General features: G+C 41.4%; 1 protein-coding gene across 1 annotated transcript in view; it reads right to left on the bottom strand.

Annotated features, from left to right (window-relative positions):
* Window positions 1–24,808, bottom strand: part of FARP1 (FERM, ARH/RhoGEF and pleckstrin domain protein 1) — a 400,915-nt gene that overhangs the window by 29,245 nt on the left and 346,862 nt on the right. The window contains exons 15-17 of the mRNA XM_054574324.1: window positions 24,197–24,286; window positions 22,993–23,126; window positions 1,561–1,642 (exon numbers count right to left, since the gene is read on the bottom strand). Of these exons, the coding sequence (XP_054430299.1) occupies window positions 1,561–1,642; window positions 22,993–23,126; window positions 24,197–24,286 (306 nt within the window). The remainder of the gene's footprint in view (window positions 1–1,560; window positions 1,643–22,992; window positions 23,127–24,196; window positions 24,287–24,808) is intronic.

Raw genomic sequence — 24,808 nt, 5'->3', positions numbered from 1 at the left:
GCTCTGAAATGGTCTGTAGCTGTCCACTGGGTGTGGTGGCCTTGAGGTTTCCTGGGTGATGCAGGCCAACGTCAGCCCCCAGCTGTGTTTTGCCTGGGGGTTACTTGTGCTGTGCTTGGAGATTCCCGGGTGAAGCCAAGCTGTGAATCTAGGCTGGCTGCTGCTAGTGCTGGACCTGGGACTCACTGAAGCCAGCTGTTGTTTGTTTCAGAGGATTCAGGAAGTTGTGAAGCATGAGCCAAGACCAGCCATTCATATGGAAAAGCAGCTTTGGTAGGCCCATAAGTTGGGAGATGCAGAGTCTGTGGGGATCTCGAAGGCAGGTCAAACAGTGTTAGCCAGGTTGATGGAGTCGCAGATGTGGCACTAGATTGTAGGCTCTGTCGGGGGAGGGTTTAGAAAGGGAAAATGGCCTCTGCTCCCCTTGATGCCAGTCACTTCAGTTTCTCTCTATATGCCACTGGTACCTTTCACACTGCTACCCTGGTGCAAGAGCTCAGAGGCAGTCAGTCTAAGTAGGTGAGACCATGTGTGGGTTCTTTAAGAGGAATTGCTTGGGGCTCCAGCAGTTTCTTCCACCAACTCAGTCCCTGCTGTTTTTTGCAGCCAGAAGTTGGGGACTTATCTTCCTGGCACTTGAACCCTGGGCTGGGGATCTGGTGTGGGGCTGGGACTCCTAGCCCCCAAGAAATCCCTCCCAAATTTTTATCCACCACAGGTGGGTATGGGACTAGCCCATTCTGTGCCTGCGCCCCTCCTACAAGTCTGGGTGGATGTGGTTTCTTTAATTCTGTAGTTGTCTGACTTCCATTCAACTAGATTTTTTATGGTTCTGAGTGATGGTTGTTCTATATTTTAGTTGTAATTTTGATATGGTTGTGCAAAGGGGCAAGCCATGTCTGCCTATGCTGCCTCCTTAACTATAAGTCTTGTACATTGACTTTTTAAAGTCATATACCTGATTGGAATTGTTGCATAGCTTTGAATCCAGTATTTTTTCATGCTTACAAGAAGATTACAACTGACTAAAAATGAAATGTTCAGTCAGAGAGAAAGAAATAGGAACGTGAGAGAGAAACATCAATTGGTTGCTTTCCATAAGTGCCCATCCACGGATTGAATGCAGCCTAGGTATGTGCCCTGACTGGAGATTGAACCTGCAACGTAAGTATGTGCCCTGACTAGGGATTAACCCTCAATCTTTTGGTGCACAGGATGACATTCCAAGCCAGGGCTTGTGTACACAATTTTTTAAAACACATTTTGAATGATCTGTTCACGGAAAATACCTGTTATTTTGGGTACAATACAGAATTTTTGAAAAGAAAATGTATGAAAGTGTTTCTTCCCCCAGAGTGACTGGATTTTCCATTATGCTCCAAAATGAAAGTATCTAGAAAAGATAGAAGAGTTTACATTTACCCTGCTCTTTGTGAGGTATGGATTGTCATAGAAGGCACTATGTGTTCATGGAAAGGCTATTACAGCTGGCTGATTCCAGCAGCCCCAGCATTTTTCTTCCTAGGGAACTTGCTCTGCCCAGATCCCAAAGCAGCTTACCTTCATGGCCTGAATGTTTTTCAGCATGACATCTCCGATTCTTTGGTAATCTCCTCTGATGTGGGCATTGGAGCGCCCCTCCCTGAAGACAAAGGAAAAGGGTTTGGACACCAAAGCATTAGTACTGAAAACATTACTGGAAAAATGCTGCAGTGCTGGATCACAAAATTTCAAAATTGAGGTCTTTCTTCCCATTGCCTACTTGTACCTCTTCCTTCTTGGGCATCACAGGTTGTTAGCACTGGGAAGAAACTATGAAATTACTGCAGTCATTCTGCAGACAATGAATCTTTTTGCCCTTTGAAAGAGACAGGGCAGACAATTTTCTGATCATTTTAATTTGGTCTTATTTTACATTTATATTCTTGTAAAAAGCGAGACTTAGCCTCAAAAATTAAGGTTTCTGCTCCCAAGATCCCTTAGCGTGAAGCATAAAAGGAACTGTGTGAAAAGTGGTTGGGAAGGGAAAAATATAAATGAGAAAGTGTAGGAGACCCAAGCATGGAGGTAAGAATGGGAAGAATGATCCAGAAGAAAGCAGGATGGGTGTACCATATACAGAGATGGGCAGGGAGAGGAGGGACCAACATTCCCTGAGATGTGCTGGGTGGCAGATGACAAAGATGTGGGCACTTTCATCAAGTATTTGGGTATATATTCCTATTTCCTATAGCTTAGTGATTTAGCCAATATTGATAATCCAGGGACTTAAAGAACAGAGAGAAAGTGATAATAGTATCCAGTACTTATTGAATATAGTCCACCATGCTGAGCACACTATAGGCATTAACTCATTTAATGCTCATTATAGGCTTTATGGCAGCAGTGTGTGGCAGGTACCATTAGCACCTTCATTAAACAGCTAAAGAAACTGAGGCACGAAGTAACTGTATAACTTGTTTAATGCCAGTTATTATGAGACAGTGAGCTTTGAATATGAGCCTAGGAGTCTAGTTTGAATCTGTACTCCTAACCATGATATCAGTACTTATCTGTAAAATTTACTGATGACAAGAAAAGAATTTCTCAGAGACAATTAGAACATGATTTTCAACAATCAACTGGGCTAATATCTTCAAACCAACTATTCAGGAGAGCCAGAGTGCAACTTAAATAAAAGAAATGAATTAAAAAGAAAAAGGTAATGATCTGGAAGGTAATAATCTGACTTCAGGTCATACCCAGATTATTAATTAAAAATAAAGAGGTAATAATATGGGTATGACTGGGAAGTGATTAAGTGTGCAGTGCGGATAACAGCACTGTGACACAAGTCAAGAGGGACTGTGATTTACACCCCACAGATGCCATTACTAATACACCTCCAGCAAAGACAGAAACAACTGCCACCTCAGCGGAAGCAGGTGGATCCTGCCAGAACTCATGATTCAATCACTGATTCATCAAATATCCCAGGTGGGGAAGGGAGGGCGGTGGTAGAAAAGTCAGGGCAGGTAGACACAGAGGGGCTAGTTTCTCATGTAGGTCCTGGCTGTCCATACCACACCATTTATTCCACTAGTTTTAACTGAGCATATATTATAAGTTCCATTGCAGGGGAGATAGTGAACCCAGACTTACTAGGCAATTAAGGCTTCTCTGAAATATAAGAAGGGAGAGCGTCCATTTTGTCCCCAGCCCCTCCCGGAGTCTTCAATGACTCCTCTGGCTCTGCCTCTCTGTAACCTATTCCATTCTGTTCCTCTGGAAGTACAGTTCATTCTTCAACCCTTCTGCTTCCTCTTGGCTGCCAAAAGAAACATTGCTGGACAACTACCGTAATTACTACACACTTCTTTGAAATAAAATATGGATTCTATCCTCATCACTCCTGAAACAGTTCTGTGGTACCCTTTCAATGACCTAAACCATTGAGGTATCATCTCTCCTGCACCTAGCCAACCTCTCTGGGGTAGCTGGCCCCAAACTTCCTGGTTCTCTGCTCTTTAACTTCTGGAAGCCTCTCTCTCCAGGCGGCTTGATTTCTTCAGTACTTCAGCCCTCTTTGCAACTCTTTCTTAGGCTACTCCTAAGCCGTCTGTGTTCTTTCGGTGGTCATCTTCTCTCTTCACTTTCTACTTCTTCCTATGCCATCCTTCTATTCTATGTAGTTTCAATTCATGATGTCAAATCTGTACTCAAATGTTCTTTGTAGCTACTGATACAAGTACTGTATTTCTTATACCTCCCAGAAGGTTCTACATGAATGGCCCTACAAGTATCTCAAAACTCAAGAGACTCCACACATAGTTATACTGTTGCCCAAACCAAATCCCCTTCCTACATTTTCTTCCTTAATGATGTACCTGTGCTGTCCCAGTCTCAAGCTAGAAATCTCAGTTATCCTCACTCATTTGTCTTGTATTCCCACCCATCAAATCAAATTCTACCCCCAAATGGAAAATGCTTACAGATCCGACTAAGACCCAGGCTCTGCTCTGAAGACAGTCCTCAGTCTATTGCAAATCACTGCATACTATTATTGTACCCTATCAGTTGCCAGATTGAGGCACCTCTGGATTTTTGACAGATGGTTATTAATCAAATTGCTGTTGAGAAGTTTATGATTTGGCCATTCTGTTGATCCTGATGTGTTACTGGGTTTGGTTGGGAATTTACTGGTTACTCTTCTTCTCTCACTGGGAGCAGAAAGGATCTCCAGCTGGAAATAGAGGCTTTCTGCTATTTTTAACCACTCTGCCCCTGCATCTTCACTGTCACATGAAGCTCTCCTAGGAGCTACAAAGTCCTCCTTCCTTCTCCCCACTGCACCCCATGCTTGGGCAACAAAAGAGCACCTAGCAACTGAGCCAGAATGACCTGATTTTGAGTAAATGCCACACATCATCAAAAGGAGGCAAGATACAATTTAGACTTGATTTGTGAGAATGCAGCTATTATCTGGAACTTAAATAATTGACCCCAAACTTTCAAATGGTCATACCACTGACAATGCACATAAGATCTTTAGTTAGTTAGAAGTACATAATTTATTTTAGTCAGAATCCTCTGGATTGGGTGGACAAGGGGAGAAATGGGGGTCTCTGGCTTCCATTAATAGTGAGCAGTTTCCTCCTTTCGCAGATAATGCCCCAGACCCAGGGGAAAATGAAGTGCTGGGAGGCAGACACTGGGGGAGGGGTGTACAGCAGTGATGGAAGCCAAACTTCACTGACTTCACTTCCTTTCTTCTTTTGCCAAGTATTTATCAAAAGAAAATGTACTGATGTTAAAACGCTAAACTAAAGGGGACATTCTTCCTGCATCAGCTTGCTAGCAGAACACTATCTGTTTCCCTGTCTTTAGCATCTTAACTTTCATTTTAGAAACTGCTCTGGGTTAGTATCATCAGTCCTCTGTGTTGCAGGGAAGACACTGATATCAGTAATTCAAAGGGGACAGCTCTAGGTGGTATAGTGAAACCAGGCCGGGGCCTCTGAATATAAAGCAACTAGTGCAGCCATCTCATCAGCTGCCCCCCCAGCCCCCATGCCCCGCCCTCGAGTTAGGCCATGGGAATGGGACAAAACCTGAAACTCCTGCTGCCTCCTGTAGAAATATGATCATGTTTTGACTTCCTCTACATGTTAATGCCGCCAAATCAACAATTCCAAAGCATTTGCTTTATTGTGAAGAGCTAAAATGTCATTTTATTATCAAGGACATGAAAAAGTAATTATAGCTCTTCCAGAACATCCTCCGGATGTTAACCTCAAAAGAAAAGGATCCTTATTTGGAAGACAGGGCCACATATTTGTTGTTTCTGTAATCACCATGTCACAACAAAGCTGAAAATCCTTTGACAATTTCACTCTAAAAACCCTTGTGCTGAGTAGCCTCCTTGGTGCTAAATTCTGACCTGTGCACCATGATTAATGTACTCCCAGGATCAATGACATGGGATTTCAGCACAGGGTTGAAAATACAGACACACATGCAGACTCACACACCCCCTCATGAGTCTCCGAGTCTTGGACCCTCTGGGAACACTTCATTCACTACTGTGCGAGCTGGTCTGTAACTTAAAAGCAGCCAGTCCAGGAGAGAGTAGGGAAAGGATAGGGGAACAAGAACCAGTCGTTTGGAAGGGCTGCTGACCAACAGTAAGGCTGTCTGCATGTCTACACAGGGTGCAGGGAGGCAGGGCTCTGGCTCTGCCTATCAGGAAACACTTTTACTCTAGACGCAAATGGGGCAAGGCCAACAGGATAAATCACCACTCTGCTGCCCCATCCACATCCCCAACCCCAAGGTGAGGCCTAAAAGAAACTGAGTTTACAGTGTGTTGATGACCTTGTTGGTGATGCAATCCCAAACTCTGAAACATGCACCTCCTAGGGCACTGTCCCGCTCTGGGAGGGCAGCATGTTAGGCCTGGGCTTTGGTCAAGTGTCAGACGAGATTCTTTACAAGGGAAAGTAGGCAAAAACAGATGCACTGGGTTTTTCAAGTAGCCCAATGTTAATCCAAGCATGTCATTAAACATGCAGCTCTCATCTTCTCCCAACAAAATGAAGAGTCATATCATTAGACTGAAACACAACAATAAACTGTGTATCTGGGAGCTGGAGGGCTGACTTTTTTACCTGGCTTTGTGTCTGGGTGCTCCCTGACCCTGGGAAAATAGATTTAACTATGTGAAGCTTCATTTGCAAAACAAATATCACATCCCTGTAGTTTCTATGATTCTAAATGGAAAAAAAAAAGCATAATTACATGTGTTTGTGTATGTGCATAAGTAAAAGGATAATGCATATATAAGTAAATGAATAAAAAAATCTTCCATTTATATATGGGTGAGGAGAATGGCTAGGTTCAAAAAGCTAACAAATTAGCCATAGTAATACATTATAATTATGCACAACTTAATGGCTAGAATTCATTCTGAGGAATGCGTGGTTAGGTGATGTCATCATTATGCCAACATCACAGAGTACACTTACATAAATCACAGAGTACACTTACATATACAGTTGGGCCATATGGTATAACCTACTGCTCCTAGGCTACAAGTCTGTACAGCATGTTACTGTACAAATAACATAACACTGAATCAGCACAAGAGACATGATGCAGTCAAGGGATATGGTAAGCATGAGATGTATGAGCCTGCTGGTGGTATAACGTGACATACTGTTTTACAGCAAACTTTTGTTAAGATTACACTCTAGTATAGTAAACACATATACCATAACATAGTAATTTATTATCAAGTGTTAATTTTTGTACATAATGGTATGTGCTACACTTTCATAGACCAGCAGCACAGTAGGTCTGTTTGCAACAGCATCTCCACAAAGGTGTGAGTTATACATTGTGATACGGCATTATGATGGCCACATCACTAGACAATAGTAATTTTTCAGTTCCATTATAATCTTATGGGAACATCATCCCGTATGCAGTCCAGTGTTAACTGAAATGTTATGTGGTGCACGACTGCTATATAACATATAAATCCACGTGTAATATATGTGGATTTCAACATTCTTTGATGGATTTTTATAGCCTTTGAAATCCCTAGAGTGGAAAATCCCATTAATTTGAATATTAATTCACATCCCAACTTGTGGGAAAGATGTCTGTGCAAGAGCTGTTTTCTTTCACTGGGCAAGGCACTTGGGTTTCTGTTGGAAGGCTACAGATAAAAGATTCATCCTGTTCATTGGCACCATTGGCATATACCTGCTTCCCATTCTTGGCTCTCTTGTGCCCATCAGTTACACTACTGGGTTGCATAAAGTGATGCCTTTTCTTCTTCTAAGGTTTAACACCAGTTCCAGCTTAATTTGAGGAGCAAAAGTTATAACTTCTTCCTGAGCAGGCTTGATAAGACCCAGATGAGACCCCATGTGGTCACCTGGGGTAATCTTTATTTCCTGGGGTAATTCAGTCCTGTTAATGAGCCATATATTAAAATGCAGCAAAACAGCAGTTTCAAACTCTTCAGTGACCTGGAGAGTATTCTCCACCAAAAAATACCTGTGATTCAGGCAACTGGAAGTATCACTTTTATTTTCTAAGAAAAGAAGCTTGCTCTCAAAGCACAGGGGCTATAAAGTCAGGGATAAAGCAGATAATCCAAGAAAATCTAGCTGCCACATATGACTGGCAACATGCAATTTTAGTCACATATGACAAGAAAACAGTCACCAAAAACCATCATCCCTGGAACCCTAAGTGGACAGCGGAGAGCAGGGTGGGGCAGAATATAGTGGGAATATCACAGTGTCCCTGAAGCATCTTTCTTGCCTTTGAAACCAAGAAATGTAAAATTTTAAATCTTTTTTTCACTTAGGAACTGTGTAATCTTGGAAAAATTTTTTTTTTTATTGTTCAAATACATTTGTCTCCATTTTCCCGCCACCACTTTCCCCTGCCCACCCCACCCCACCTCTGAATCCTTCCCCACTTTGGCTTTGTCTATGGGTCCTTTATGCATGTTCCCCGATTTGACCCTTCCCCTTCCTTTCCCCATTACCCCCCTCCCTTCTTCCCTCCCGTTGCTGTCGGTTTCCTCTTTTTTTCAATGTTGCTGGTTAGATTTTCCTTGTGTGTCCGTTTTATTGATTAGGTTCCACTTATAGGTGAGATCATATAGTATTTGTCTTTTACCCCCGGCTTATTTCACTTAGCATGATACTCTCCAGTTCCGTCCATGCTGTCGCAAAGGGTAGTAGCTCTTTCTTTCTTTCTGTTGCATAGTATTCCATTGTGTAAATGTACCATTGTTTTTTGATCCATTCATTTACTGATGGGTGCGTAGGCTGCTTCCAGCACTTGGCTATTTTAAATTATGCTGTTATAAACATTGCGGTGCATAGGTTCTTTTGAATTAAAATTTTAAATCTTATATAAATTCATTGAAGTCTAATAAATATACAAGTGATTCCCCTATGTGGTATACACATAATACATATCTTGTCCTAACTTCCTTCTAATCTTTCTTTTATTGTGTATTCTTCCAAGCTGTCTTCCAGGTAGACCACACTGCTTTGTCTCCAATGAGTTTCACTGCTATTTACTTTGAAAGAAGGGACATTTAAACCCTTTGTGCACAGTTTTGTTTTTACAGCCAATGAAAGCTCCTTCCAACAAAAGCTTTTACACAAGAGATGTAGCCCTGATCTGACTAAAGCAGGGAGTGGAGGGCTCAGAGGACTGGTCTTGAGTTCCATGACCACGGGTGGTGAAGGACATAGTGTGCTGCGCCTTCAGTCACAATGAGAGAGGAATATCGTGTCCATCGTCTTGCCCACTCCATGGTGCCTCTCCTTCAAGGCTCTAAAACTGTGCTGTTCCAGTACAGTATCCCCATACAGTTATTTAGTTTAAACTTAGAATAAAATGAAACTTAAAGATCCAGTTCCTCAGCCAACTAGCCATATTTCACATACTCAGTAGCCCTATGTGGCTACTGCCAACTATACCGAATGATGCAGACATAGAATATTTCCAATAGTACAGTAAAGGGTATTGGAAAACACTGCTTTAGATAAAACCAGAGAATAGGTAGTGTTAATAACTACTTCTTGAGCCCCCTGGTTCATTCATGGCCTCCAGACAGGGAAAGTAAGAAAAAGGGTACAGTCCTATACAGCTTTATTCTGAACAATTTCTGGCAAGGCACTCTCCCTTTCAGAGTTTCATTTTCCATCTGAGGAAACATGAGGACAATTCCAGACTGTTTTAATTGTCAAATGAGACAATTTAAAGGAAAATGCTTTAAAAGATACTGAAAAGAAGATGCAAGGTGCTTTACTGTATGCATATTTCCAGAGCTAAATCTCTGGTTTTCTTTTAACACCTCTAGAATACTGACAACGATTTCTGTTCTGAGAAAAGTGTCAGATACTCACTGATCTGTCCTGGCATAAGTAGAAAATAAAACAGTAGTCTCTCAAGCTTTCCCCAGACTTCGCTATTTAACCTTATCAGGCTGGTTATGGCTGTGTCCTTGATGCAGAGCAGAGAACAGGATGTAAGCAGAATGCAAACCCTAGGAGAATGAGAACTGTGGCTTGTTTTGTTCACTGAATAGTGAGAAAAAGGAGCGATGCAATAAATATTTGCTGAAAAACTAAAAGAATACCTTGGCCACCCCGGCCATGTTTGCTGACCTAAGCATTTGCATGGACCCTGCTGCAAATGAACAAAAAGAAAAGCAAAAGAACCCAGGCTTTTTTGTCAGTTGATGGCATTATTATAAGAAAGAGTGTAGCTTTAAGGACTGCACCGGGGTGGGGACTGCAAATATTGTATTTGGGATGGTTTTAGGTGCTGTGTGTTGGCTGCCACCGTGTTCTAGACATTGTGCCAAATACTTTACAAACTCCTCTCCTTCATCCTTCATACACAAGATGTCACTATCCCCACTCTGCAAATAAAGAAATTTAGGTTCAGTGACTTGCCCAAGGACACCCAGTGGTAAAGCAGGATGAAAATGGGCTCTGAAGTAAGGGCTGTCTGACTCCAAGGCCTGCTTTTTCTTTACAACGCTGTGAGGTCTGAAACTGACAGTGCAAATTCACAGGCCACTGCTTAAGGTTTTGAAGTGCTGAGATGGCGCCTGCCACCAAAACCCCAAATGTGTAACAGAAGGAAGAGTGTCACAACCTCATCGCATCCACACAGCCTGTGTATGGTTTGGTATGAGTGGCATAAGCTTGCAGGTGCATACGGCTGAGGTTTCCGGGGAGTCATGAAGTTCTTCTCATATTACAAAGAAAAATGAGGCTGCTTCTTGGAGTTCTTTCCCTCTAAATGTTAGGCCTAAAGCCATGAGGGGTAGTTTATTATTAATAGTTATGCCATTAATTTTGCATGTGAATATGATTTTAGATGTCTCAAAGCACTGTCCAACCTTACTAGCCAGGCCCCCTGTTTTGAGCCTTTGAAACGCCACAATAGTAAACTTAAAACTCTTCAGGATTTACCTTGGAGGAAACCAAAACATTTTCATGCATTTGTTTTGTAAGTATTTTGAGCAGTTACTGTGTGGCAGGCCCTGTGTTCATCATGGCACTGAGTGCTATTCCTTCTTTATTCTTTAGCTCAATGCTGTCCAAAAGAACTTTGTGATGACAGAAGCGTTTTTTTAATTTGCTATCCAAAACAGTAGCCACTCACCACATGCGGCTAATAAGCCCTTGAAATGTTTCTAGTGTTACCGAGAAAATGAATTTTTATTTTAACTTAAATTATGTTAAATTTAAATTGCTACAAGTGGCTAGTGGTTACTACATCTGACAGGACAGCATTAGGTGTCCTTGTTTATTATTTACTTACATTGTTTTCAAACTCTAAATGTCTCAAAATCTTTGAGGAAGATAAGGCATAAAAGGATTGACAACCACAATAAAAATTTGCCCTAATAAGAACTGTGATGCAGTTTATAAACAAGAAATCATTTATTAATCAACCAAGTAAACATCATTCTGAGTTCCAACCTTGACTAAGTGGCTCAGGAATGGTTTTCCCAGGAGAAATCCATAGTCTTGGCTGTGGGGTGAGACATGAATGTAAGAAACTGAGATTCCAGGTGAAAAGTGATCAGTGGGAATTCAGAGGAGAGATGGAGATTAGAGGTGGGAAAGGGGAGGGAGGAATCATGGCTTCTGAACTAGGCTAACTCAGTTTTCCAGGTAGAAAAATCAATGTGATTAATTGGCTTTGCCAGATTAAGGAGTGACTTGGGATTCCAGTCACAGTGTTCTAACTGATTCTCTGTTCCTGACTGAAATCATGGCTGTGGGGACATTGGGACTGGTTACGTTCTATAAGGCAGTGGGACAGGTCACACAGAAATGTTCCATGAGAAAAGGCACTGAAGCTGATTTTACATTAAAAGAAGTAAAAAAGTTTTCATTGTCCCATGTAAATAAATGTACTATGGTAACATAGGAGACCTCCACACTGTGGCAGTAATTATTTTGAAAAATGCCAAGGGATTCTCCACAGTCAATCCACATTTACAAATATTTTGATCTTGAACAATAACAAAATAATACAGAAACCAGATACTTTCCTTATGTAGATATGGGAAGCAGTTTCAAAGAACAACTGCAGGGGGACCAAAGCTCTTATATCAAATAAACTATCTGCATGGGCAAAGCCTGCACTGTGTGGCAATCACAATTAGCAACCTTTCAAAAGTATGGGGCCGGGTCCCACCTCTCCTTCCTAGTAATGCAGAGATGAAGCCCATGTGGTGGTGCTCTCTCAGGATTGAGGGGAGGGGTGGAGTGAATGTGTACACACAAGCAAAACACGATGTGTGCTTGGGCCTGGTTCGATACCTGTCTCAACCACAAGGGGACACTGCTGGTTTGACAGAGGATGTGGCGAGAAACTGCTTCTGATTTAAGGTGTAGCTACCCTTCTGGAGAGTGGAGGAGACCGGGTGGTGGTGACTACAGGAGACCCCAGGGGCCTCTAAGAATAGCAGTATCCCAGCCTGCCCTGCTTACAGGAACCTCAAGGTGCATGCAACAAGCTCTCGAAAACAGGCTGCCCCACCACAGAGCTCCTTTCTAGCATTTCCCATAACAATCCTAACTGAAACATAGGCCAGAGAAGGCAATGAGTTTTAACATCAAAGGTTTTTCCCTAGTTGGTGACATGTCGTGAAAAATTGCAACATGTCACCAACTAGGATGGTTGCCCCAAATACCCACTTAATAGGTCACTTTTGAAAGGTAAAAAGGCTGTTTCACTTCCCATCTGCTGTGTGTAAAGCCCTGAGACCTCCCAGACTGTTGGGCAATAAAACAATAACAGATGAAAAGAGCCTGCACTGAGGAACAAGATAAAAAGTGAAATGTAAGCATCTGTAAGGCGTGCACTCAGATGAAAAAGGCACCTGGTAAACCCCACCCACCCCCAACAGAGTCTGAATCAATAAGCTGGGAAAAGCTGAATTCTCTCCTCAGTGTAAGGATGGTTTTAGCTTTAAACAGAGGCTCCCAGTTCAGTTTACCCGATCAAGGCCTGACTGCCAACACTGACTGGGGCCGAATGGAAGTGGTTTGATGAACAAGCACACGGCCCCCTGAGGCCCGCCTGCCACTGCCCTGAGCTTCAAATGAGTTCTTTCAGGGCAGCTCTCGCTTGGTGCCCCACACACAGTCACTGCACTGTCCAGGCTCTGTGGTGCAAGGCACTGTTTTGACGTCCCTGGTTATGTATTATAAATGTATGTAATTTATTGTCTTAGTCATTTTTAAGTGTATAGCTCAATGACCTTAAGCACATTCACATTGTTAGGCATCCACCACCACCAACTAACTCCAAAACTTTTCCATCTTCCCAAACTAAAACTCCAAATACCTTGAAAAGTAACTCACCCTTACCCTCCCCGGCCTCTGTCAACTACCATTCTATTTTCTATCTCTACGAATTAATTTAACTACTGTAGGAATCCCATATACGTGGAATCATACAATATTTGTCCTTTGATGCCTGGCTTATTTCACTTAATTTAATGTCTTCAATGTTCATCCATGTTGTGGCATGCGTCAGAATATCCTTCCTTTCTAAGGCTGAATGATATTCTAGTGTGTGCTATCCCACTTTTTAAAAATCTATTCACATGGCAGTGGGCATCTGGGTTTCCTATAGTTTTTGGTTATTGTGAATAATGCTCTAGGGACACGGATGTACAAGTACCTGTTTGAGTCCCTTGTTTTATTCTTTTGGATACCTATCTAGGAGTGGGATTACCGGGTCATATGGTAATTCTATGTTTAATTTTTTTGAGAAAAATATTTAATTTATTTTTGTCCTATGATGGTTTACTGGTGCTAATATAAAAATGTTCTACTTTTTTAGGGGGGGATGGGGATGAAACAATTTTCTGACCACTCCATCATCTCTACTCCACTTCAGCCACTGGAGAGTATCATAGTGAGACAAAAACACTCCACCTATAAACTTCCTGATCAACCTGCAAGAGTGTCACAGTCCTGAAAGAAAAGCCTCCTTTTGCTCTAGAGGGACCTCTGATCCCACAAGGATGCCCCTCTCACCTCTCCTCCCTGAAGAACTCCCTTCTGACTTGAGCCTACTCTGCACACCAGGTAACGCCTTCCTGAAGCCACCTCTGCTCTCCAGTCATCACTCTCCAAGACATGCCCTTCTCTTGGACCCTCTACCCGTGTGCTTTTGCTTTTTCCTTTTTCAACTCTCTGCCAGCTTCTTCCATTGTCTGTGCTGGCTCTTGCTCTGCCATAAGCTACCTTTATGGAAAGTTGCCAAAAAGATATATTTGATACACCTGGCTCTCTTTAGTTTCAGCATTCTTACTTAAAGATTTGATTCTTCTTGTAAATAACTTCCAAAATCTGTACCACTGCAACTGCTCTCTCTCCCAAGGCTCAAATGAGCATTTTCAACTGTCTACAGGACTACATTACAGAGCCCTTAAAAATGGATGTACCGCAAAGCAAGCTTTCTTCCCTTTGTTTTGCCTCTTCCTTTCTTCTTAAACTGCTTTCTTCATTTCATGACCATCCTTCCAATAGACTGGGCTCAAAGCTCTAAAGACTTCCCCTTCCCTTCTCTATCCCGTGAGCCCCGATGTGTCTACTCACTGACATCTTGACTTCCAGTCTTCCCAGTCCTCCTGGCTAGATTTCTATACTCCTTCCAAGTAAACTACCTCAAGTTTCTCCGGGAAAAAAAAAATGCAGTTGATCAGTCTTGGAAATGGTGTGTGCCTACTGCCTATCAGAATGCCTCTTTTCATGACTCTTTCCTGGATCCCAGCTCCCTGCCAGCTGCAAGCCGAGTTTTGTACACTGCGGAATCTGCTAAGGCATCCTGTACCAGAGCAGGTCTGCATCCATTTCTGGGGAATGATTTGGCTAGTTTGTGCTCAGTGCCTGCAAGTCATTTCAGGGCTGGTATTTGGGACTCCTGCCTGAACGCCAAAGTCTGAAGTGGCTTCTCTGAATGCATTTGAACAGCTGAGTAAAACGTCCTTGCTTTCCTTTCAAAAGGATAAGCATTCTTCATGTTTTCAGAAGTCATCAAAGCTGGTTTTTTTTTTTGCTTTTGAAGAAACAGAAACTTGGGCTTTGGCCAGGATGAAATGATCCATCCTTTTTTCAAGTGTGTTCACTTAGGAAAACGTAAGATTTGGATAGGGGCAGGTGTGTTTACTGAGCTGATGTTCAGCCTAATCATTTAGGAAAACTTCCTGGTAATACATCTTCCCTATAATTTCCCATTGTTGATGGGAAATTATAACAACCCAATGTAGGGCTCAAAAGAAAAGCATGGTTGCTGTCATTTAAGCGTGAAATTTGGGGGACTTTAGGTGCATAGTAAGCTTCAGATTTCTTTCCACTAATTAATAATTTGAAATATCACCTTACAAAGTCTGGAGTTTATAGTGATGTACCAACTCTGGTTTCTTAGTTTTGATGAATGTGCATGATGTTAGAGACTGACATTAGTAGAACAGTATGGGTGGGGACGTGCAGAAACTACTGCCTTGGCAACTTTCCTCTAAGTCTAAAATGATTTCAAAATAAAAGTTTGTTTTTAAAAACAATCAGCTTCCCTCCACCCCCTTTTCTATGTGCAGGGCAGAAGACCGGGCCCTTTACAAACACTGTCTCCTTTATTCAGTTCATGTAAGAACTGTATGAGGTGGAAGCTACACTGCATGTTTGACAGATGAGGAAATGAAACTCTGCAAGGGCCATGGACAGAGAGACACAGACCTCAGGTGGTGGTGTGATGGGGAGCGCGGATCACAACCATCCAAACCTACATGGGCCAACCCATGTTTCTCATGTCATAGTACAAACAGATACAGGGTCTGGCACAAATAACGCCCCTCTTTATTATAAACTCTTTTATTACAAAATCATAAGCATGTAATTCTGTAACATAACAATATCACACTCAAGCATACCATATGACATTTTAGGTGAAATGTTCAAATTAAAACTATAAATTATTATACCAATATTATCACCCTACCAACCACACTCAAGCAGGCGTTACTTCTGCTGGACTCTCTATGTATATATACATACACACGCACACACATATAGAGTTTGTCAGTCAGTAACTCACTGTGAACTCCTTTCTTGGTTAACTTCCTTGTATCTATCCTTTTCGTAGAATATATTCGCTCACAGGTTGCCTCTTTTATGCAGGCATTAATGGCCCACATGTCCTCCAAAGCAGAACTGGTGACACTCTGTGACTACATTGGACATGGCAGACACATTCATGAGAGGTCCTGGTCCCCCTTCCCCTATATGCCTGCCTCCTCTTCTGAGAACGCAGGTCCCAGTGGGCAAAGCCTGACACTCTTGCATTCAGTCCCCTAACCACTCATGCATTCATTCATTGTTTGTAGAAGAAACAAGAGTTGTAATGAAAATGCAAATTAAGAAATCATAGAATCTCAGGTTTGTCTGGGGCACTCCACATCAGTTGCTACAGCAAAGGTATTCATCATAGTTATCTCAAGAAACACTCTTTAAAAAACAAATTTCTGGATCACCCCAATGTTCTGATTCAGGAAGGCTATATGTGGCCTGGAAATCTGTATTTTCCCAAAACTCCCCCATCTCCCAACCCCAGGTGACCCTGACGCACTACCAAGAACCTCAAGGTGGAAAAGCTTATTACCTCATAAGGCAGCTTCTAATTGCTAAGATGTACTTTGTGTTAGGAAATCCTTTTCTATATTCAGACACAATGTGCCTCTTTGGAAAGTCAATCCTTTGTTTAAATTTTGTCCTCTGGTACCACTGGAAAGACATGTACTCCCTTTTTCATATGATCAAGCTGAAGAGAATCATCCTATTTTTAAAAAACTTCTCTCTTCTAAACCAAATGTCCATAGTCCCCACAATCATTTAAAAATTTTTTAATTCTTTTATTATACCATTTCAAATATGAAACTCAGAATTGGGTAGAGTATTTTGAAGGAGCTCTGAATCTTGATGTTTCACGGAGCAATTGTTTTCCATGTGCTGTTCTCCTTCTAATGTGGCCGTCTAAGGTAAAAGTTCTTGACCTTTGCTACACATTGGAATCACCTGGGAAGCATTAGTAACCACTGATAATTAGGTCTCACCTTTCAGAGATTCTGATATAACCGGTCTGGGGTTCTGCCTGGATGGCAAGAGTCTCTAAGCTACCAGGTGGCTTCTCTAATGAGAAGCCAATGTTGATAGCTACAGATACAGACAATGGTTTATTTCCATGTTATTCTATGGGCTCATACTAAACTTACTAACATTCAGCCTTTTTGCCTTGAATCCGTGTCTAGCCAGGTCTTCCTCATTATGCATTCAAAGGATTGGTTAGTTAAACTTAATGGCAGAGTTTTACATTTATTCTTGATAAACGTCATCAATTTGTTTTGGGTCCACTCTTGCAAGGCTACTGAAGGTCATGTCAATTGAGCTGCTCCTAGACACTCTGCTTTCTCTGGCTTTGTCTTTTATATGCTTTCTGGTATCTTCATATAAAACATGGATGAAATTATAGATCTTTGAAAGATATTATACTGAAAATTCTTTGGAAAGAAATGACAGCAGCTGTTTTTTAAGCAATTGGATATTCTTTCATAGATAAAATCCAGATGCTAAAGATTTATTGTCATGGATACATTCAAGGATATGGCATTTGTTTCTAGAATGAAATACAGCCCTCCAAAGTTCTCTTTGGTGGCAAGGGCTAGCTAAAGCCACCATGCTGGGCTGCCAGGTACTGTCAATTGATGACATTTCCTATATGTGACCTTCCCAACATTACTTAAATCAACTGCCATGTGGACTAAACCTGATATAGTGACAACAGCACAAGATACTCTGAGCCTACAGTGTACACAGGTATATACCCCAAGCTTTCTCTGTCCTCAAATCTATGGTCGGTAACCATGTGTTTCAACCCACAGGTCATTCATTCTTGCCTGTGTTTCTGCAGCTCACGTGCTGCCTTTTATCTTCAATAATGATGTTGCTCATCTAATACCTGTAGCAATCTGACACACAACCAGATGTGAAATGTTGGGATGTTGACAATTTATATTAAATATGATAACTTATGATGTTGGGTTGGAAAAGTTGAAAATATGCTCGTTCAAGGGCTAAACAAAAGTGGTCATTAATTCTTACAGCATTAATGAGTATTTTTAATGTCAAGGGGGTAGCATTGGCTGTGACAATGAAGCCATTGGTAACTCTTAAGGGCCCTTTGTTCTGATGGAGCTCAAGCCCCTGTGGTTTGCATGTCAGGTTCTGGGGTTACATTGCCTCAATTTCCCTGTTCTCTTGAGGATGAGGGGAGGTGGAGGTAGGGAAAGGAAACATCATGATAAGGTGTGGAATCTGCTGCTGGGACTGGGGTGGGAGCCTACCTGGTGGTGAGCAGAGCCCAGTGAGCAGGCTGGGAGGGATCATAGTTTGTGGGTTTCCTGTAGAATGTTTAGGAATGTCTTGTGCTGCCGTTGAACTATATCGCTTCCTCTAAGGTGGACTCAGCTGGGGAGGAGTCTGGCACCCAACTCTATGTAGAGTTGGTGAGAAATTTATCCTAATTTGGAGAAGCAGGGGCAACTGTTGGTCCTTCAAAGCATGGACAGGGAACCCAGTTTTCCCATGCAGGCAGTGGGGCTGTGGCTAGAAGGCCAACTGGCTTAGCTGCTGTGCCAGATGCTCTTGAGCATCTCCTAGAGGTCCTTCCAGCATCATATCCTCTGTGTGGTCTGGTGGTAGCTGTAGTGTGTTTCTATGGCAACCTTAATAATTTTTTATTTGCTAATTTTTACTTTTTTTTCAATTAGAGTTGAAATTCAATATTATTTTGCTACCTTAATGATTATGAAGGAACACTGTCAGTTTAATGAACATATGCTCAAATGAAGATCTGCTTTAGAAGCAAAGGACCAGAACAGCATGTAGCAAGACTGTTAATTAACAGAAAAACCATTTTTGGATGGAGATCACACATCTGTTAAATAGAATACCTCAATTTTGTTTCTTTTGGAAAGAAATAATAGTTTTAAGTTTGTTGTATTTTTTTTTTTTTACCTAATTACCTAACAGCAAATATCAAAGGCTGATGATGTCTGTATATGGGGTAAAGGGTCAGTATAATGTTTTTCAATTTTTTTTTTTTTTACCAGCTATCTTACTTTTAAAGTGAAAACTGTAAATGTTTGAAATAATTTTTTTAAAAAAGAGGATGCTTTGAGTCAATGGGAACATTAAAACTATATTAACATATATCTTACTGGCCAGAAAACAAACTGTTGATTGATTTCTCCTGAGCTGTACATAATGTCTTTGACTCCATTATGGAAGCATCAATCAAATTTGTAGGAATGATGAGGCAACATGGCAAAACACAACCAGAAGTTTCCTGGTAAACAATCTCGGGAAGGTAAAATAAAGTTAGATTTTGTAGATTTTTTTTCTAATTTTGAAAAGTGGTATTTCTTTTATATTCAGAGCACCAACCTAGAGTAAGACTCTAAAGTGGCATTTTCACTCTTTCCCTATGTTCAGTGAGGCTGGCGCAGTACTTATTATTTCTTGATCCTGGTTGTACTCTCCTCCCTGGGGCATCTTAGTCAAGCCTCTAAACTTTCTATCTCAGGATAGAGAAATGCACAGAATTATCTCCAGGTATAAAGAACAAATGAAGCTGGATGCCTGAACACATTTGCTTCATAGCACAGGGGAGCAGTTCTGGTAACCTGTTAAGCTGATGCTTGAATTCCATGATCTAGGGTATCACCTGGAGTAAGACAACCTCACCCTGGCTCCTTCAGGTCCTAGTCACTAATGCCCTGGGGACCACTTTCAACCAAGTTCTCACCTGCAGTGAGGATACAGCATAAGCATACAATGGGTTCCATTTCTGCCAAACTGTGGTAGAACTGTTCTACTACTTTTCTCCTGGCATTTTTTAAAATGTGTGTTCAGTAAACAGTTAGCTCCCCACGTGTCTACGCATAATGTTTGTCTTAACAAACTGCATAAGAATTTTTCTCAAAAAGTTTCCATTTTAGCTAAGGATATATCAGAGATTTTGCAATCTACAGCACACAATAGTCTTTGTGTGTTTTCCTGATTTTCTGTGCCACAACAGTCTCCCAGATTGATGTTTACTTGGCTTAATAGAAGTGATATAACATTATTTTTAACCAACCTGCTATTCATGGACATTTAGGTCATTTCTAATCTTTTATTTTATTTTTATCTTTTCCACATTTCCTTTCTTATTTTTCTATTACTATTTATTAATTATTGTATTATTTTCTTTCTTTTTTTAATGTATATTTTATTGATTATGCTGTTACGGTTGTCCCAATTTTCCCCCCCTTTGCCCTCCTCCACCTGGTACCTCCCAATCTCTCCAGCAACGTCCTCTCCCCCTTAGTTCATGTACATGGGTCATGTATGTAAGTTCTTTGGCTTCTCCCTTTCCTATACTATTCTTAATATATTCTTAACATCCCCCTATCTATTTTGTTCCTCCCAATTATGCTTCTTGATACCTGCACCTTTTCCCCCATTCTCCCGCTTCCCCTTCCGAGGTGGTAACCCTCCAAATTATTACCATGCCTATGATTCTGTTCCTGTTCTTGTTATTTGCTTAGTTTGCTTTTGTTTTTATTTTTTAGATTCAGTTGTTGATAGTTGTGAGTTTGTTGTCATTTTAATGTTCATAGTTTTGATCTTTTTCTTAAATAAGTCGCTTTAACATTTCATATAATAAGGGCTTGGTGATGGTGAATTCCTTTAGCTTTACCATGTCTGGGAAGCACTTTATCTGTCCTTCCATTCTAAATGAAAGCTTTGCTGGGTAGAGTAATCTTGGATGAAGGTTGTTGCTTTTTATAACTTTGAATACTTCTTGCCAGCCCCTTCTTGCCTGCAAAACTTTTGTTCAGAAATCAGCTGACAATCTTATGAGAACTTCTTTGTAGATAGCTCTCAGCCTTTCTCTTGCTGATTGTAAGATTCTCTCTTTATTTTTAAAATTTGACATTTTAATTATGATGTGTCTTGGTGTGGTCCTCTTTGGATCCAATTTGATTGGGACTCTCTGTGCTTCCTGAACTTGTATGTCTATTTCCTTCACCAAATTAGGAAAGTTTTCTTTCATTATTTTTTCAAATAGATTTCCAGTTTCTTGCTCTTTCTCTTCTCCCTCTGGCACCCCTATGATGCAATGTGGGACCTCTTGAAGTTGTCCCAGAGGCTGCTTATACTGTCCTCATTTTTTTGGATTCCTTTTTCTTCTTGCTGTTCTCATTGGTTGTTTTTTGCTTCCTTATGTTCCAAATCATTGATGTGATGCTCAGCTTCATCCACACTACTGTTGTTTCCCTTCAGCTAGTTCTTCATTTCATTAGTGAATCCTTCGTTTCTGACTGGATCTTTTTTTATGCTGCTGAGGTCCTCACTAAGGTCCTTGAGCATCTTTATAACCAGTGTTTTGAACTCTGCATCTGATATATTGCTTATCTCCATTTCATTTAGCCCTTTTTCTGGAGTTTGGATCTGTTATTTCATTTGGGCCATGTTTCTTTGTCTCCTCACTTTGGCAGCCTCCCTGTGTTTGTTTCTATGTACTAGGTAGACCTGCTTTGACTCTGTGTTTTGGTAGTGTGGCTTAATGTAGTAGGTGTCCTGTGGGGTCCAGTGGCACAGCCTCCCCTATGACTTAAGCTGGGTACTCGAGGTGCGCCCTTTGTGTTGGCTGAGTACACCCTCCTCTTGTAGTTGAGCAACTTGGTTGCCGTTGGCAGATAAATAGGAGGGATTTTCCCAGGCAAGTCAGCTGTAAGGATTGGCTGTGACCACTTTCCACCAATGTTCACCCTCCATAGAGGATCAGCTGTGCAGGCGCAGGGTGGTGGTGCTCTGAAATGGTCTGTAGCTGGCTATTGGGTACACTGGTTCTTAGATTTCCCAGATGGTGTTGACAAGGTCAGCCCCGCTGTGTTTTGCCTGGGGCCACCCATGCTGAGCTGTAAAGCAATCTGAGAAGGCTACTACTCTTGCTTGGCTAGGAGGTTCCCAGGCGAAGTCAAACTGTGAATCTAATCTGGCTGCTGCTAGTTCCTGGCCTGGGGCTCACTGAGGCCAGCTGTTGCTGGTTTGATAGGATATAGGAAGCTGTGAAGCATGAATCAAGACCTGCCATTCATATGGAAAAGCAGTTTGGATGGGCCTATAAGTTGGATGGGGTGTAGTCTCTGGGGATCTCCAAGGAGAGTCCAACAGTGTTAGGCAGGTTGATGGGATCTCGAATGTTGCACCAGCCTGCCAGCTCTGTGTCTCTGTGTGGGGAGATCTCAGAAAAGGGACAATAGCCTCTGTTCACCCAGATCCCAGACAATTCAGCCTTTCCCAATATGGGTCTTGTGCCCTTCAAGCTGCCACCCCGCTGCTGGAGCTCAGAGGAAGTGAGTCTGAGTAGGTGAGTCTGTGTGTGGGTTAAGGGGAACTGCTTGGGGCTCTAGGAATTCCACCAACTCAATACCCACTGGTTTTTGTGGCCAGAAGTTGTGGGGACTTATCTTTCTGACACTGGAACTCTGGGCTGGGGAGCCTGGTGTGGGGCTGGGCCTGCTTGCTTCTGAGAGATCCCTCCCAAATTTTTATCCACCACAAGTGGGTGAGTTCCACATCTGTGCCCCTCCTACCAGTCAGGATGGATGTGGTTTCTTTAATTCCGTAGTTGTCAGACTTCCATTCAACTTGATTCATGATGGTTCTGAGTGTTTTAGTTGTAATTTTGATGTGGTTGTGCGAAGAGGCAAGTTATGTCTGCCTATGCCACCATCTTGACTGGAAATCTTACTTCTTCCTTTCTAATCTTTTAATCCTGCCACAAATACCTTTGTCATATGTCATTTCACATGTTAGAATGTATCCTTAAGTTAAACACTTAGGAGTGGGATTCAAGGTAACAGAGTGTTTGTGTGATGCATAGCATTCTGTTCTTTTCAAAGCACTTTTAAATAACGTAAAATATAATACAGAAAACTCCATCATGAGACATACAGATACTTAACAAATGAGTATAAAACAAGCACCAGTGAAATATTACCAACACTCCTAATGTCCCTCATATACAGGACTTATTTAACCCACATTGTCCTCCCAGAAGTAACTGCTACCTTTACTTTGTGACATTCATTTAATTTTCGTACAAAAACATGCATCTTGAAGAACTATAAACGAAAGGGAAATAAATTCAGGATGTACTCTAAATACATGTGGAATCTAACTGAACATTTTCAGTTAGGCTTGTCGTAAGCCAGTTTCTTGCTCTTATCTTTTCTCATGACTGCTGCTTATAAGCAACAACATAAAAATAACATTGGAAATAGAAAGAGGAGAAAGGTGGGGGTGAAATATAATTATTAACCATAACTTTACTCACCACAGGGCTAGTCGCTGCTCAATTTCCTTGAGAAAATTTGTATGAAATTTGTGCAAAGGTTCAAAATTTGGGAATATGAGACTTTTCAATGTTTCGGGCATAGAGTCCTCTTTGCTCACTGTGCTCTGAAACCACTGGGAATAAAGAAAGGATACACTTAGAAGTGTAAAGATGAATGATGAGTGTTTGCAGTTCTTCAAAAGCAATGCTGCAGCCAACTGTTACTGAGGATAAAGGGCTTTACTACTGAGTTTGTAGCATTTCAGGAGCATCAGGGGTTTTCAGGCCTCTCTGCTTGTCCCTTCTTTCATCAGATGGTGTGAGAAGCACCCATCTCTTTCTCACTGTTTCCTGAGATTGGTTACCAAGAAACTGCTGAAGCCAGGACGAATCTCTGAAATGAGCAGCTCCTTAAATCAAAACCTCCATTCTGGCCAAGTCACCGGGTTTGTAGCACGGAACACCCCCTGGTTCAGTAATTTAGGAACTTCTAGTTCTGCTCCTTTGTTAAAATGTTGAACATGAGGTGGCTGTGAAGGTGGCTGCTACCTTCACACAGTGTCACTCATCCTGCTGAGGTGAGGCAGGGCTAGGTACCAGGCTGTTTACTGAGCATCTGCCCAAGGCCAGTCACCACACATGACACCTAGGAGGCGCACAAACCTAATGATTTCGCTGACCTCTCAAGGGCCAGTTCTTTCCCAGAAATCAGGGGTCATAAGGACATCCACAATGCTTAATTTTTCTTTTTCCAAGGCTGAACAGAACTGATTAAAATAATAAAAGACAGTCTTCTGGCAGATTTTGCTGACACGGCTCAATTTATTAGGGAAGATAAAATGAGGCTTCTATTCCCTCTGAGCTCACCTTTAAGCAAAAATAAGTAGCTACATTTGACAACGGGCAAAACACAAAATGTTCTGCATTTGTGCACGCAGAGAGTAAATTTTTTAGTTTTAATTTTCTCCACTTTAGAAACATCCTGCCTCTACATTTAAAAAATCACAATTATAAAAATTTTTATAGAGCACATTCCAAAGTAAATATACTATTACTGTCTTAATTTCTATAACTCTGGACCAAACTCCTGTTAATTGAAGTCAGAGAATCCAACTTTCAATTAGATCCAGCTTCTCTCCTAAAGCTGAATATTAGTTGAGATAAATTATGTAATTTAATGCTTTAGAGGAAATGCTACACATACCGAAGTGATGACTTCAAGATCCTTCAGATATGTCCTCTCAGTGGTGGATACCTCCTTAGCAATGAAGTACGCTTTGTCAGTTGGGAATCTCTGTGAAGTCCATAAAAAGAAACGAGACATAATTTTTTAATATGAGTCTCTAAGAATATCTTGCTTATAAGAAAGTTGCACATTGCTAACTTGTTGTCTTTTGTTAGCTGGTATCAAGTCTAATTAAACTCTTATTTATTCTTTTTTGTGTGAAAGGAACTATGTATGAGAAGAGAATAAGTTTCCATAATAAGAAAACAGTCTAGGAGTATTTCCTTCCATGCAAATACTACCCTCAGTGAAAGGCCTCGAATGAGTATGTTAGCCACTACTGAGGACTATTCATTCAAAACTGGGCATCTGAAAATCTAATTAATTGGTAAAACATCAGAGTGATAAAAATCTTCAAGGAAATAAGTGAAACAGAAACCATTAGTGGCTTTTGTTCCAAGTGTAGTGGCTGGTGGTATTGGTGTTCAGGAAATAGAAGTCACATTGTTTGTGGGACTACAAAGTGTGGCTTATATATACGGATGTGGGTGAAAGCAGCTGGTAATACCAGTGTGACTCAATTCTTTGGAG

This window comes from Pteronotus mesoamericanus, unplaced genomic scaffold (assembly GCF_021234165.1).
Source record: "Pteronotus mesoamericanus isolate MK-2021 breed Mesoamerican mustached bat unplaced genomic scaffold, CSHL_Meso_final contig_26, whole genome shotgun sequence".
NCBI lineage: Eukaryota > Metazoa > Chordata > Mammalia > Chiroptera > Mormoopidae > Pteronotus > Pteronotus mesoamericanus.
This window is presented reverse-complemented; position numbering and strand designations above follow the sequence as displayed.